Source organism: Corvus cornix, chromosome 4 (assembly GCF_000738735.6).
Source record: "Corvus cornix cornix isolate S_Up_H32 chromosome 4, ASM73873v5, whole genome shotgun sequence".
NCBI lineage: Eukaryota > Metazoa > Chordata > Aves > Passeriformes > Corvidae > Corvus > Corvus cornix.
This window is the reverse complement of record NC_046334.1, coordinates 46,099,019-46,115,406: the sequence shown is the minus strand read 5'-3', so window position 1 is coordinate 46,115,406 and position 16,388 is coordinate 46,099,019. Positions and strand designations below refer to the sequence as shown.

Here is a 16,388-nt window from a genome sequence, read left to right as displayed (position 1 = left end):
CATTATGCTTTTGCACTAAGGTGCTGTCAAACAAAATATATTTGTGCATTATATAAGGAACGTGCGCAGGAGTATCTGTATACTTATATTTCCACGTCAGCTACTCTGTATGAATTTGGGTCCAACACCTGAAAAAGGAGTTATAGTTCTCATAGAATAAAAAGCCATCATTTTCTAAGCATATGAGGGAAAAAAATATTGAACACTCTTGATAATTACAATTTAGTCATCAGCTATAGTGACATACTCCTATTTCTGTGATTTGTTCACTGAGAAGGAGGAGCAAGCATGGCTCATCATCATGTTTCAGGCCCTTGAAAGTATTTTGTGTTGATGAAGAATGGAATTGCAGTTCAGAGTTCAGACCCCACAACTCCCCAAACCACCAATGGACAAAGACTTGGTGTCAGACACAAACTGAACAAGCATTCAATGAAAACCAAATACCTATTTCATATTTGACTGCACATACTGAAAAAAGGGGGGAATCTCCACATTTCCCACTAGTTTTCAGGAAAGTTAAAAGAACTTGGAACATATTTTTAATATTAAATATATTGTAGATTTTGAATTTCATGTGTATACTAGCAAAGTATCATGTAACATGAGGTCATGTTTAAGATTTTTTTCCCCCCTTCTCTTTAAAACTCAAAAAGTTGTATTTCAACCACCATCTTGAGCTTCTATTATGAAATCTTTTTAAAGGCCCATTAACATCTATCATGGGAACAGGGAGCTGGAAGAAATTGGAAAACAATACTAGTTGTCTGCAATTGCAGACAAAAATCATGGCTGGGATTATTGTGCTATGATCCCAGTTGTTGTTGGGACTAAGTAAAAATTGTTGGTCCAGATCATGTTCTCTTTCTCTCCTGACACTTCTTCCAGGCCATTATTCTGTCACTGATGGTTTTGAAACTACAACTGTACTGATTTTTCTTCAAGGTGAGATTATAATTTCAACTTCTAGTCTTAAAGCAATCCAACAAATTTCAGCTGTTTTACATATAGGAGAACGGAGTTGTAAATTGCTAGAGAGAGGGGAGATGGGCAAGCTGGCACCCCAGCTGAAAATGTCAACTTTTTTTCACAGGTTAGCACACCTTGTTTTTGCTTAACATAACTACTACTTTAGAGCAGCCAATAGTCACAATTGACTTTGTGACTTCACCTTCTAAGACCCTTTCCCCCCGTGTTCAAGTCATGAATGCTCTGAGAATGCACAAAGGCATCAGCAGGCTGTTCCCACTGCTCACATAAGGCATAGCCTTGAGTTGCTTCTAGAGCTTCTGCCTTTTCCAATACTGAGCCTTGAGTTGCTTCTAGAGTGTCTACCTTTTCCAATACTGCCTTTAAATGCAATGCTTGTAGAGCACAAGTAGACTTCGAGCTACAAAACTGAGGAGTCAAGCAGGGTGAAAGACTGCAGTCAGTCTATTATTCATTATTTACTCCTAGATTACAAACAAATTCATTTGCCTACATTACTCCTAAACAAACATTTGTCATCACAGAGAAGTTACCGTCCAGAAGCACAGTATCAGAGTGATCTTGTGTGATACAAAACAACTTCAGTATTTATTTATACTGAACTTAATTAAAGACTGAAGCTCCCAAAGAGTGATCTACATATCTCATGCAATCTACTCACATCAGCTGACACTAGCAAGGAAAACAGAAGTAGCACACTATCTCTAGTTCCTGGTAGGTGCTCAGGTACTGACACAGGAAGGAACCTATGAGTACCTGGTAGGAGATTCAGAGCAAAATAAGAGAAAAACAAGACACTTGGGACTAGCAGTTTTGAGCTGGCGAGAGCCTGTAAACCTTGCTGATGGCTTGTAATACTTACAGCATGCAACATATAATACATAATTTAAACCCACTAATCCTGTTCAAGTGCTGTATTAAAGTACTGAAATACTAAAAACTCCTCTTGGCTTCAGCAGAAGTGGAGCTTGATGAAAACTTTACCAGGTGTTTTCATCACCTTCCAGAATTGTATCATTACCTATAAAACAACTTAAAAGATTCAGCTTTTACCACTTAAAGAAGAGTCAAACTTGAACATTTTTCCAAAAGAAAGTGAGAAAACACAAATTAGAAGGAGAGTTTTCTTCATGGAGAATGTGGATATTTAGCAATATTTGTATATTCTTTTATCTACAGAAGTTGAGCATGAGGGAGCAATCAATCACAAGTAATGTGTATCAGTTGGGTATTTGGAAAGCAATGTAAGACCTACCACGAGCAGCTGTGAGCTTCATATCTGCTTTTCAAGTCCATCCAAGACCACTCAAAGAACTAGCACTTGGCCAGCAATCTTGACCACTGATTCTGCCTCACACTAACAAAATAATGATAATACAACCATTTACATTAGGAATTGAGATCGTATATAATGAAGCTGCAGCAGGATCACTGACAACATTCCTCATTTAGAACCTTAACTAAAAAATGAGCCTAAGGAAACTCACAGCCTGTATACACAAATGCTCAAAAAATGCTGCTAAAATCAGGTTATCTATGACAAAAATAACAAGTGTGAAGACAAAGGAATTCTTAAGGCATTGCAATGCTCTTTTTCATAGTCTCACACAATCCAATACACTGCGTTTTTCAAATTACATAGGTACACATATAATTAATGTTAAGAATAAGCATTCAATGTGTTGATTCATATGCTTTTCATGTTTATTGTTCAGTCTTTTGATCATCAGATTATATTCAACAGGTAAAACTAGTCTCCTGGAACTTAATATCTCAGCATTGTCTTCCTCTCCTACTATCCCCACCTATGCTATAAAAACTTTATGATGCAGTGAGCAAAATATGTTTGCAATGGGACAAGGAGGGTTGGTTTTTTAACAAGACTGACAGGACCAGCTTAACCTGATTCTTGCAGCCACAGACAGAAAAGCCTGACAGACAGAAACTTTGTATTTACACATATTTAGCATGCATTTATTTTTAAAATAAAAATAATTACATTATCTGCTATGTCACAGACTCAGCAAGTCAGCACTACTGAGAGCAGGTGTGAGGCTTCTGTTGGCAACAAGAAGTAACACATGCACATAAGTCTCTAGATATAATAAAAAGGGAACGCTGTGTTCAGTTTCAAGATGTTTTCAACCCAAGGCTTGAGTTTACTACTATGTTCTCCACTGGAATTTGAAATTATAGGAAACAATAGAGCTGCATCCAGCAAATAATAGATGCTGTCTTTATACCATCTTATTCACAGAACATGCTGTGGACAGCCATCCACAGCTCTAGCTCTGGTGGCACTTTTCTCTCTGACCACTGTGACCCAAAAGTCACATAAGATCCCTTTTAGGTCGGCATGGATATCTAAATTATATTGCTAACACATCTTGGTACATATCATGCTCTAAACACATCTTTGTTTCCTCATAGGGAAGGTCACAGAAAAGGAGGTCTCAGCTCACCTCAGCAGTTGAAAAACCACAGAGATTCCTGTCAGATGCCTGAGTCTTGAGCAAACAGCTCTGCCAGTACAACTAAGTAGCTTCTTAAGATGTCATAAATGTTTCCCATATTCTCATCAAACCTGATGCCTAATATTCAACAAGGACCTAAATCAGACCTGTAAGTAAACTGCATCGCAGTCTTCTCTTTTGCACATATGATTAGGAGTGGGTGGATCACAGGGACATCACAAACCAGTTTTCAGAAACCCAAATCCCCCCAGACCCATTGGACATGCAAAAAACTTCACTGCTTGTGTTTTAGGGGTTCCACCCAGTTGAATATGAGATATTTCAGTGAGATATTTCTCCCATCCATAAAATAAACACACATTGTAAAAGCATTTAAGGGCTTCAGAAAGTCCAAATCCAGCCACAGCACAAGTACGGCTGGAATGTTGTTTACAGTCTCCTGAAAGCTCACATAGTAGGAAATGCTCACTTATGCTGTAAAAATTGTGAAAATTTCTTTTTCTTGGAACACACTTGTATAACAGAACTATCAGAAAAACTTTTAACCTGAATTCCTTTATCCAAATCTGAAAAAAGCCCAATCCACTCACCCTTCTCCCCACATAGGTGCTTACAGGCAGTGCTGTGTTCAATATCATGGAAAACACCCAAAATGGCAGTGGTGTGGCTTCCCTCCTGTTGTATGCAGACCACTGTGAGCTCTCCCTTGGCAGGGAAGGCTGAAGGAGCTCACACCCTCACACCTCGGTTTTCAGGAGTGCTCTAACCACTAAACCTCATGTTGGGATAAGGCTGATCTCTGCTCCTCCTGCTGAAGCTTATTCAGAGAGGTGAATTAAGCAAGAGGGACACAATGCGGCGTCCAAATGAAAAATTGGCACCTAGGAAGGCAGAAACTGAGTCCTGCTTCAGAGCCTGCTGTGGCTTTTCAGTTGAATTTGGGAGAGGTTCACAAGAAAAGGCACTCTTAGTCCAGCCAGTATCTTGGGGAAAGCCTGGCCATCTATGCACACAAGCCCATCTTCAGTCTGAAGCTGAAGAATTGGCCTTAGAGGCTTCAGATACAGGTTGAGAATCTCTCTGTAAAATTGTGTATTGTTTTCTTAGTTTACCAGGATATAACTGGTGAATCAAGAAATAAAACACACAAATTAGGGTGCAAGCAGGAATTCAACCTTGAAACCCCATAAGTACAAAAGATGCCTTCATAAGTGGGTACCATACTGCGAACAACACAAAATGTGTTGTCCCTGACAAAGAAAAGTATCATAAAATCATAGAAGAGCCGAGGCTGGAAGGGACCCCAACACATCTTGTCATCCAACCTTTCACGGGAGAGGAAGCCTAGATGAGATTATCTAGCATCCTCTCCAAAACCTTAAGTGCTAAAAATTTTATCTAAAATGATTAACCTTAAGCATCTTGAAAACCTTAAGTAATGGGAACTCTACTATATCCCTGGGGATATTGTTCCAGTGAACGATTGCACTCACTGTGAAAAAAAGTAGGAGGAGAAAGCAAGTTTTGCTCTGTACCTTCCTTTAAACAAATTTTTGTCAGGTTGTTGTTCCTTCATATTCCTTAGCTTACAGATGTAAGGTTTCTTTAGGTTTTCTTAGTCATTTCTATTCTCTCAGATTTCATGCTATTTTTGCTTTGTATAAATAAGAGATCATGAAATGGTTTAGGTTAGAATGAACATAAAAGACCACCTAGGCCCAACCCCCTTCCATGGACAGGGACACCTTTCACTAGACCAGGTTGCTCAAGGCCTTCTCCAACCTGTCCTTGAACACTGTCAGGCTTGGGGCATCCACAACCTCCCTGGGCAAGCCATTCCAGTGTCTCACCATCCTCACAGTAAAGAATTCCTTCCTTATATCTAACCTAAGTTTTCCTTCTTTCAATTTGTACCCATTATTCCCTGTCCTATCACTAGAGTCCCTGACAGAGTCTCTCTCTGGCTTCCCTGTCAGCCCCCTTCAGATACTTCAGATACTGGATGTTTTCTCTCTGGTTCTGGGTTGTTTTTTTTTTCTTTAATTATTCAATTTTTAGAAAAACCCCTTCAGGATAAGAGGCAGTCATTTCATACTGTCCTGTTACAAAACACATTGACTTTTGTATTCATCCAACTAAAACACTGGAAACAGAATAAAAAAATACAAAATGTTCTTTAGGAAGGTGCAGTTTCCTTTCCCTTTTACAACACTGCAGCCTTGGAAAATTCGATATCCAAGCTCTAATGACTGGTCTTGCTTTCAATTTTAAAATATAAACATCATGTGTACCGCTGGGCACCTAGAACATGGTGGGAAAACCTGAGCAGCAGGTTTAGAGTACTGAACCTTGAGCATGAGCTACAATTATATTTCCCTGGATAATACAATACAGTGGCCTGCTCTTGTTGTTCTAGGAGAAGGAACATCCTGCCTGACCTTGCTGCTCCCACAAAATGGGTCGGGGCTGCTGTGCGACAGCCTGTCCTGAAATGAATCCAAACTGTGGATTCTCTGTGACAGTTTGTGGCATCTGGGTGACTCAGACAGCCTCTGTGCCTGAGGCTGTTCCAGCCCAGGCTGTGATTTTGTTAACATCACAATTTAAGTAGACTTGGGTCTTGTTAGCGGTAATGATGGACTCCCTGAAGGAAAACCAAGGTGGCATTGGAAATGATGTCATTTCATTATCAGCTCTGAGATGGGGATAATTACATCTGTCTTCTCCAAACTGAGATGACCCTGGTCCTTCAGAAGGCAGCTGGCAATCTAACTTCCAGCAGCATGCTCATGCCATGCCATGCCATGCCTCATCATCTGATAATTTTCACATCAAAGGCATTACTGAAGGTGACCCAAACCATCATCAAAAAACAGGATCTCCAGCTGGACATATATACTAGTGTCCAGTGGACAGCAGCATGCTGGGGGCATTGGACATGTTTGCAGCCCTGACTGAGACATAGATAAAACAAATCCTACTTGCTTCACGTAAATATAACCACAGCACGCTGTCAATGCAGATGGCTTGACAAGCCATATAACAGAAGTAATCTAATAGATACAATGAGAAATTTCCCAATGGTTCCAAAATATCCACCTCAGCCTGACATGACACTGAAGATTAAAACAAAAAAAAGGTAGACAGACTAAACAAAATTTGTAGTGCATTTAAATATTTATATTAGAAACTGAGACATGGGTTTCTGTTGTAGTAATTTTTCACGTCTTGGACCAGTGGTTGGCAGTTTACCTATCTTCAGCTTCTGAGGAATTTCCTTAACTGCCCTAAAACAAGTTTGCTTCCTGAAGGGCAAAGCCAGTTACTCAGCACTGGCTGAGTTTAAAAGAGTGCAACACAGAAAGGAGGAAGAAGAAAGGGGAATAAATATCTAACAATTAGTGATTGTAAACAGAACACCCTTATGGCATATAATTTCTTTTTCTTTAAAAGCTAATTGAAGATGCTACAGCATCATGTTGCAGGGTTTTCTGAGTACTTAAATACTGGCATTAAGATGACCTTCCAAAATTGAGCACAAAGTATTCTGTAAAGGTTAACCACATTCAGTTTACAGAGGTGGTGCTGCTTCCTAGGGGTTGTCTGCAACAGGGAAGTATGTGATTACTGTAGTGGTTGTGGAATGATACCTCAGGCACACTATGTATATTATATGTGTAGGCAACACATCTGAGAATAGCTTCCCTGGAGACATCCCTGTTTCAGAGTAAGAGTATTCACCAGAGAAGCTATCCTAGAATACGAACAGTATTGTCACTTCACAACCAACTTTATAATGGATTAACTTCCCTGTGTGTTCAAACCACCTTTTTGGGATAATTCCTGCCCTTTCTTCCCTGCCCATTCTTCTGGTCATGAGATATCTCATTGTTCAAGCCCTGGGTCTCTTTGAGAGACAAGGTCTACCCCTCATTGTGCCACATCTTGAAAATGAGTTACTAGGTTTGCTTTGTTTAATATGTAATGAAGAGTCCTTATTGCCTACCATGGTTTTTTTGTTCAATGTCTCCCACAACACAGGATTTGGCTCTTTAAACTACCATAGCACAAAAAGCAGTAAGAATTAAAGCATTGCCACAAAGCCCTAACTGTAGGAACAGCACTTCTTTTCCCTCAGCACCTCAAGCAAAAAGGAGAGAGGGGAACGAAAGTAACATCCAGTTACCTTCTAAAAGCACAAAAGAGTTCGGGATGTCAAACATCCACGTGTTACTAAATATATCACTGCATCCATGCGTTGCTAGAGATGCAGAATCATGAGTCACCTGAATTTCTGTGCTCAGCCCTGGACCTGACAACTCATCAATGCCTTGCAAGGGTGAGGACGATTTCGCTGCAATGTAACTATTTCAGAAGACCTGGAAGAAGCACTCTTTGCAAAGCAGCCAGAAGGGAGGGGAGGATAACCTCAGCAACTGCTTCCCTGGCACAGGGGACTATAAGCAGCACAGCTGTTCTTTTTGGAAATGTCAGAGAGAGAAAAAAGAAGGTGACTAGGGAGTTGTCATCGTCAGAAAGCACAATAGGTGATTCCAGAATAATGCTTCACACAGTCATAAGCTTTTATTGAAAACATTGCTCAGGAAGCCCAGGCCTGACTAACTTTCCAAATAGCAAACACTGCTTGAAAAACAGAGATGTAAGTAATAAAGTTACTTAGCATCCAGTTTCTCTGTTTTTCTCTGACAAAGGAGAGCACAGTCAGTCATGTCCTAGTGCAGATGCTGCAGCTGAGATAGCCTTATGTTAGCCCTCTCCTGCCCAGTCACAGCCACATCTACAGAATGTCCCAGGAGGATTTCAGGTCATCCCCATGACTCTACCTCTCTCCCTGTGTCTGCCCCCTTGGCAAGACACTTGGTCCATGAAGGGCCAGTTGTCCCACAGAAAACAGCAAAACTCTGTTTGTTCCTGGGTTGTGCAAGAATTCACACACCTTCAGAGACAAAACACTATCTCTAGGCTGTTTTGAAGTACTGTAAGTGTGTGCCCATGCAGCAAGCCAAAGTAGGTTTCAGATAGACATGTGCTGTCTCCTGTCCTTCTTTGTGTCTACGGCCTCCCCAGGAAGGACCATGGGGACAGAGGAAGGCGTGGCATATGGTGCCAGACTTACCTCACTCTCAGGCACTGCCAGGAGATGAGGAAAAAAATCACACAGAAGATTTTGAATGAAAAAATCAAAAGCCCAGACTTTCCCTTCAGTCAACAGAAAAAACACCCCACCAAACCTGAACCCTCTGCTTCCTTATGCCTGGCACACTGAGGTGAAATGGATATGTCAAAGTGATTCCTACTTCATCCCCATCACTGTGGTCAATGAGAGGTGGTGAGAGGGGACCAGGATGAATGCTCAGCCTATAGCTATGCAGTACAGCTTCTTCAGTAATTTATAAGATAGGCAGCAAGTCTGTTCACCCTAAACCCCTTGAAGCCTTCTGTGGCGGCATGCATGGGCCTTACAATGGCGTACAAGTTTCAGAGCTGGAGATGAACAGGGACCTTTCCACACCCTGGCCCTTCAGCAGCTGATCTGACCATTCAGCAATGGGCCGCTGTTTTATCACGAGTCCTGTTACTCTCCTGAAAACATGCTGCTCCAAAGGGACTTTCTGGTCAGTGTTAAAGTAATGGAATTTGTGTTTGCCAATGCAGGGAGATAAATTTCACCAAAAAAAAAAAAGCATGAGAAAAGTCACTGTTTTTTAAGGTCTGCTGTCATAAAACTACCATTGTCACAAGGGACAGGAAAAGTGCAGTCTGAGGTTTTACAAAGCTCCCACACAGGCGTATGTATTTTTTGAGGGAGGGAAAGGTTGTCACAAAGATTGCAGAAGCTGGAGTCCATGACATTTTATTCATATTGTTTCAACTCATTCACCCACATGCCCTCAAGGGATGTTCTGTATTTTAAAATTGCGGTTTCTGCTAAAAACTGCGTGGTGTGAAGTAGTGTGGTTAGACATCCTTTCTCAAAAATTTTTTTTTGGATCTCTGCTATTCTATCTCTCCTCTCTGTAGGTGTGAAAAACAGAAGCTTTCCCATGCATGCAAAACCTTGTTTTCTTCTAAGTTCATTCAAATTAAATTCAAGAGAGTAATTTGTTGGAGTCAATGGAATAATAACTGTATAGAACTAAGTTAAGTGAAAAAAAAAAAATCGAGTATGTTGATATGGCTGTTTTCATAACTTCTTCCATAGCATCCTCTGTCTGGGTACTGGAATAGCAGCAGAGAACAACTACAACAAGGTTCTTGAACTAAACAAATCAACTAAGCAAGAGGAATTGAATTATACAGGGAAAGAACTTATGACCCCTATTTTTTTTTTGGCTTGTTTTATTCTCACCATTTGTAGTGGGTTTCATAGGACAGTTTGCAATTCCTTTAAGAATTTCAGTCCAGATGGTAATTTAAACAGGCAGAGGATCAGTTGATAAAACTCTGATTAGATGTCAGCTCTTCAACAGAGCTATTTCCATGGCCTGACTTAACCTATGTTTAGTCTAACAGATAAATGTTTATAATTCACCAAGACTGCTGAAGTGAAAGTAGTATAAAGGGAGTCTTAGCAAGTCTGGTCAACCCATAAGGATTTCCTTGCTTTTAGCCTTCAGCTCCACATATTTTGCTGGAATTAAGTTCTACAGCTTAAATTCACAATACATTACTTATACATTAATCCATAAGTTTAAAGTAAGAAACACAATCAGCTCAGAGTTTTGCAGTGCTGCAACAGTGCAAGGTAATAGAGGACACATGGCTTGGTGTGTTCAGCACCATTGGAGCCAACCACAAGGGTCCTTGACAGATCAAGTCAGCCAGTTTCTCTCTTTTCTTCTTCTTCTCCTTCAACAAGACAAGACACACAAGTGAATAGTCCTTTCACTGATTATTTCACTATTACACAGATGAGAGAAGGATGCAGACAGGGTCTTGCCACCACTACAACAATGAGGACTGGACTTGTACAGCCCCAGCAGAAGAGTTTATCAATGGATTGATTGAACCTACCAACTTCAAGTGGTTTTGAAATTACAGTTGGTGATCTCTATTCACAGTTCAACCCAAGAGTACCTAATGTTTTTAAACCGGTTCAGTTCTCCTTTACCGGACAGAATAAACCTGTTGCTGTCATGCTGTTCAGTGTTCAAAGCCACACTTCCCTGATAACCTTGATCCTTTGGTATAGCAGAACTTAGTGGGGCAGACGCGTGGGACAGGCAAGAGGCAAGAGAAGAGGTGTAAAGAAAACAGGAATTGAGAGGAAGCAAGAAAAAGACAAAGATTTAGTGTAGCAAGGAGCAGACAGGTGGAAAATGGCTAAGGAAACCAAAACACGGCCTGGTACTGGTGATAACAGAGACTGAATGAACTTTACAGGTCTTGCCAAGGGAACCAACAGAAGAACCTATTTGTAGACTCAAACCTGCATCTTTTCTTAAAACATAAATAGGGCAGAAGCACCCAATTTGTACTTGGCAGGTAGCATCCAGAGAGTTTATGTAACGCTGCAAAAAGATAAGCACCTATTTAAGAGCAAACTGTTATTTTTACCCAACAAGCAAACAAATCAAGCTCTTTCATCACAGGCTAAACCCTTTATACTGTCAGCTGTGAGTTTTCTTGGTGCTGTAAAGCACCACAGGGCAGAAAATCACTATGGTATTTTTTGTGTTGGTTGTCAACCTCTGTTTGCTGGAGATTTGAAAAACAGAGACATGAAGCACAGGAAGATCTGAGCAACAATTAGCAGCCCTTAACAAAAAGCAAATCTGTGAAATGCATTTTCTCTCTGAGAAAGAGACTGTTAACCTCTCTGCAAATACTGACTTAGCAAAAATATGAAGGATGTAACTTAGCACCTGCTGGCGAGGAAAGGTGAGAAGAGGAGAGGACAGGACAGGACAGAACATTTTGTTGTGAGGTAAGTGGCACAGGAGCAAATGTTTTTTTAAAATATCTGGTATGGATTACAGTTCATCAGCTCCAGAGGAGGGTTACTCAGTCTTGGCCTCCCCTCATGAATTTCTTTTGTTCACTTGGGTCACTTCACTGTTATTCAAGCCTAGATTATAAAAAAGGCAGATCTGCAGGACTGCATTTGTTTGCTTTCTCAGCTCAATGTATTAAGTGTAAGTTTATATGTATACAATATATCTTATTAGATACTGTGTCCTGTTTTGGTCTGTTCTCTTCTGATTTATTTTGAACTCAAAGACCATAACTTTAAGTGCCTTCAAACTTACAGATACTTAGGCCACTGGGGAAAGAGCAGAAAAAAAGTGAAATGCAGCAACAATTACTGTCCAATTTCATCACATTCATGCCTTGGAAGAATAAGACAGAAATGTACTGGAATTAAATCTCCTCTGAGGGAAGAAACTGAAAGCAGCACGTTTGCTAGAAACTGTGCACATTGGATCCACTAATATTCATCAAGATATGCAAAATTTAAATGCCATTTAAAAATGGACACTGAGAAATTTACAGACATGGCACCAAGGAAAGTACATATGTTTGGCCATATCCTTGACCCATGACATCACAATGCAGGTGGAAAGCAGATGTTGAGAACACAGCATGTTCCCAGCTCTGGGGGCTGTGTGGGATGAGCAAGATTCCACCAATTTTATGGCGGGGGCAATGCTGCAGCAGGGAGGCACAAGGATAGCATGGGTTGCAGTATATACCACTGGGCATCCACAGCAGAACCTCCTCAGCATAGCTAACTGATTTACTACTATTATTAGTATCAATATTTCCATCACAGTCTGGGTTGGAGCAAAGTAACAGCAACTGGCACTCTCAATTCTGCTCATTCCCTCAACAGATCCCAATGACAACCACAGGCACAGCAGTGCCAAGAACAAAAAAAAGAATTACCAGTACATACACACTGCATTTGAAAAAGAATCTCGTTCATCCTTTCTCCAGCAGTGTCATCTTCCTGCTGTAAAAACAAACCAGGTAGTAATGCTTGAAGGAGAGATGTGCCAACTGTTTAAATCAGAACCAGAGGTGATCCTTCTTTGGGAGCTGACAAGGGCAAGCCACAACCAACTCCTGGGATTTCTGCTCCCACTGCAAAACCTGCCTGGCAAAGGGCTGAGCTTCAACATGTGCTTTTCATACAGAGCACTTATTTCTGACTATAATTTAGTCTCTTGGCAGGAGACGTTCATACATATCGAGCGAAACAGCCTTGCTCATCCATATCGCCCTACACATCCTCATATAACAGCAGCAGCACAGCACATTCTCTGCTTCCAGTGATGTCCCATGGATCACAGGACAGATTTGGTTAATCATGCCCATCTCCTCTCCATACAAGCCTGCTCCACAAGGGATGTTTTCTGGCCTTTCATACTGTTGAATTATAAAATCCACAAGTGAAGAGGTCTCTGTGGGTGTTTCTATAAAATCATTCCACTCTTCCTTTTACATGGGAAGGAAAGTTAAAACCAGTGGAATATCACCAGTGCTAAGTGGATGTTAAAAATAACATGTAACACTAGTATTTATCACATATGGGAGGAGAAAAGAAAATACCTGAATTATGCTTTCAAAATTATTAGTCTGTTTCTAATAAAATACAAAAAACCCCAGGCCATGCGTCTACTAATCTTATCCATTCACTAAGTTCTGCAGAGGAGAAAGGAGAATACAATCCTTGGAGACGACTTCCCTTGTCTTCTATTTAAGAGGCTGCCAAATTATTGAAATTCTACATTAAAAATATATTACACGCTGTCTAGTGAATGATGGGCCTGCAATGCGTAATATAGAGAGAGGTGTAAGCTTCCCAATACATGCACATGAAATGACTTGCTGAGCTAAAACACTTACTTCCTGCCAACATGATTTCAAGACAGCTGAGGAGAAAAAAACAAGTTACAAAATAATACACTAATGATTGAATTTTGTAGTTGAAATTTATAGCTCTAAAGGCATTTTATTCACTTATTTTACATTATTCAGGTAAATAATATGCATTGAGTTAGTAAAAGAGCAAATAAAAATTAAGATGGCTCCAGCAACTGCAAGTATCTTGTCTTAGCCTGCTTCTACCATGTGTCACAGCAGTGTTATGGAGCAAGACATCTCCATTAAAACAGAGGAATCAATGGTGATTTCTTATGCCTCTCCCAGGTATCCTCTATACTCAGCCCAATGTCTTGATAAAAAGAGAGAATGAGAGCAGATACAGCCAATGGTGATGTGTCATTGTTAAAAATCTGGTTGTCTGCCTGCACTGCTGAGGAGAACAAGGCTTTATCAATAAAATTTGAGGATGCTGCCAGCAGAAATCCAACCAAAATGAGAAAGAAACTTCCTGAAAATATGACTTGACTTGCCCACTGTTACAGTCAGCTTACTTTCTTTCATATGGGGAGGATATATTGCACAACATGTAAAAGTTACGGATGCTTTACAGAATTTTGTTCTTTGTGCAAAAGTTGCACAGCATCTGTTGAAATCTCCAGCCGTTTCACTGGGCTGCTGCTGAACTTGAGTTGCTCAGTATTCAGAATCTGTTGTCGATTAATACATTAAATGAATAGATAAAGTATGTTCTAGGCAGAGCCCAAGGATTCACTGGTGAAATGCAGTCTTCACCAGCTGCAACTTGGCTGAGGCCAAGGGGTTCATTCAGCTTTCCAAGATGTTACAAAAAAGTTCACTTTCTTAATCCCAAAACAGAGTTCAGATCCAAGCCAGGAATTCTTTGGTGATAGTGGAGGTTAAGTCATGACATGTGACATGTCACTGACTAACAGATACCTCCACTGAGGTACCTGTTCAACACAGAGGGACCAACCTGGACCCTCCTTTTGAGACAGGAAGCCCCAAGCAGTCACATGCATGCTGCCACACAGGCTCTTATTAGTCCAACATTGCCAGTGATGTTACTATAAAACCTCTGGTTTTGTGTCCTGTGCTTGTTGGCATCCTTGTGCACCCAGTTACTGCATGGCTCAGAGAGGCAGCTTGGACATGCTGTCACATGCCAAGGGGCAGAGAATCAGTTCTAGTACCTGAACAATAGCTCTTATCATGGAGAAGGTAGTTGAAATGCAATTGGCTACTCTGTGGACTGGGGACCTTGAAGGCAGATTCCCCCAAAAGGTCAAGAGTTTTAAAAATATCCAAGAAGACCCTCAGACCTACTAGTCGGCTTGCCTACAGTTTAACAAGCTGCATTATGGATGATCTCAGTACCAGTATTCAGAGCAGGATTTAAGCTATGACAGGCATAAGAGCTCTGCAAGAGCAGTGCTTATCCTCACGTTGCAGGACAGCCCAGTTCTGGCAGATTTGTCAGAGAAATAGCTCAAGGAAAAGTATCCTTGTCATGCTGCCAGTGCCAGTGTTAAACTAGGTTAATTGTCAGAGAGATGCAGAGGTTGGCCAAACTTGCAACATACGGCCTGTGTGGCTTAATGTCAGACAAGAAACAAGAGTCTGCTGCTTTTGAGTAATCGTCGACCTCCTATTCCTGCAACTCTCATCACCTCATTACTTCCTCCTACCCCACCAGACCTTCAGTTCTTTGCCCTCTTTGGTCCCCATTCCAAAGTGGATTGCCTGTTGTGAAGGAGCCTCCAAGTGAGGTAGAGGTTTGACCTTTCTGTGCTCCTGTTACATGGGCCAGGCATGTAAGCACCTTTCTTCTGAGCAGCTTACAGAAAAACCAAACATAACTGAGACATAAGTCATTCATGAAGAGAAACATTTCTGCCGACCATAATTGTTGCATTGCCTTTCCATCTTGGCAGGGTTTGGTTTTTTTTGGCTGGCTCAGGTTTTACTTTTGGCAACAAAATGTATTTGTTGAGATTGACAGTGGCCAATGTCAGCCTTTTCCAAAGGTGTGAGGAGCCTTGAGAAAACAATCCAGAAGAATAAAAGGTCTAATTCTGATCTCAAGTCTGTAGGTAGCTGTGAATGGAGTAAAGGTAACTTTCTTGCATGCATAGAAGGAAATGAAGCAGGATCTTTCTCAATCTATAACTGAAATGCCAACTTTCCTTACACACAAAATTCTCAGGCAGAACCAACAAATTCTTTATGCTCTCATGGGGTTTCTGGTTTCTGGAGCTGTCCCAGACAAATTTATTTCTGCACCTAGAATCACAGCACTGGGGAAAAAATTGCTAACCAGTAACAATCATACCACTAAAACTCAGCACTCTCCAACCTATGCCGAGAAACCAGGAGGGATGTGCTGGTGGAAAAAGGTACCATTTCTGGGAGAGGGTGGCAGAAGGTGGGGAAGAGACCCTGACCCCACCATGCTGCTGAGGAGTGCAATTAATCTTTGGTTAAACAGTGACCAGACCCAGACATTTGCAGTCAATTAAATGACTACTTTCTGCTGCACTCCTAAGCTAACATAAAACACTCTTGAATACAACACAATATACTTAGAAAATTTAATTTGGGCACTTAAATACTAAGAGTTTACACTACAACTCCTCCTGTACTTTTAACAGTAATACAGCATATTAGCAGTTCACCTACATGAGATTCTACTTTTGGCTTTCATGCCTTATTTGTACAAAAATTTCAAACTTTCTTGTGCAAATGTAAAGGCTGGAAATACAAAGGAGCACAATAGAGGCAGGACCAAGGCATGAGAGAGGAGGGGAATAAACAAAGGGAAGGACCAGAAGAGGTATAAAGCAGAGGGCAGAAGTAGGAGGGCAAGTGAGAGGGCTGGTGGAGTGGGGTCAGACAAACATTAGTGAGGGACTAGGCTGAGAAAGGGACACTAGTAGGTCTTTGCTGGAGATTTTGGGAGAGAGCTCAGAATTCTGAAGGAAAACTAACTCCATATTTGGCCCCTTTGTGAAGCTGTAGCATTGGGGTGAAGCTAACAGTAGCCCTTGACACACTCCT

General features: G+C 40.9%; 1 protein-coding gene across 11 annotated transcripts in view; it reads right to left on the bottom strand.

The window, feature by feature from the left end:
• Window positions 1–16,388, bottom strand: part of LNX1 (ligand of numb-protein X 1) — a 153,006-nt gene that overhangs the window by 41,133 nt on the left and 95,485 nt on the right. Inside the window, exon 1 of one of the 11 annotated variants that reach the window (XM_019287084.3) lies at window positions 4,079–4,181. The exons of 9 other annotated variants lie outside the window; for them this stretch is intronic. Coding sequence is in view for 1 of the 2 variants with exons in the window: in XM_019287083.3 (XP_019142628.1) it covers window positions 4,055–4,068 (14 nt within the window). In the remaining variant the exon portion in view is untranslated. Of the gene's footprint in view, window positions 1–4,054; window positions 4,182–16,388 lie in introns of those variants that run through there. One more of the 11 variants, XM_019287083.3, reaches the window with a different exon arrangement.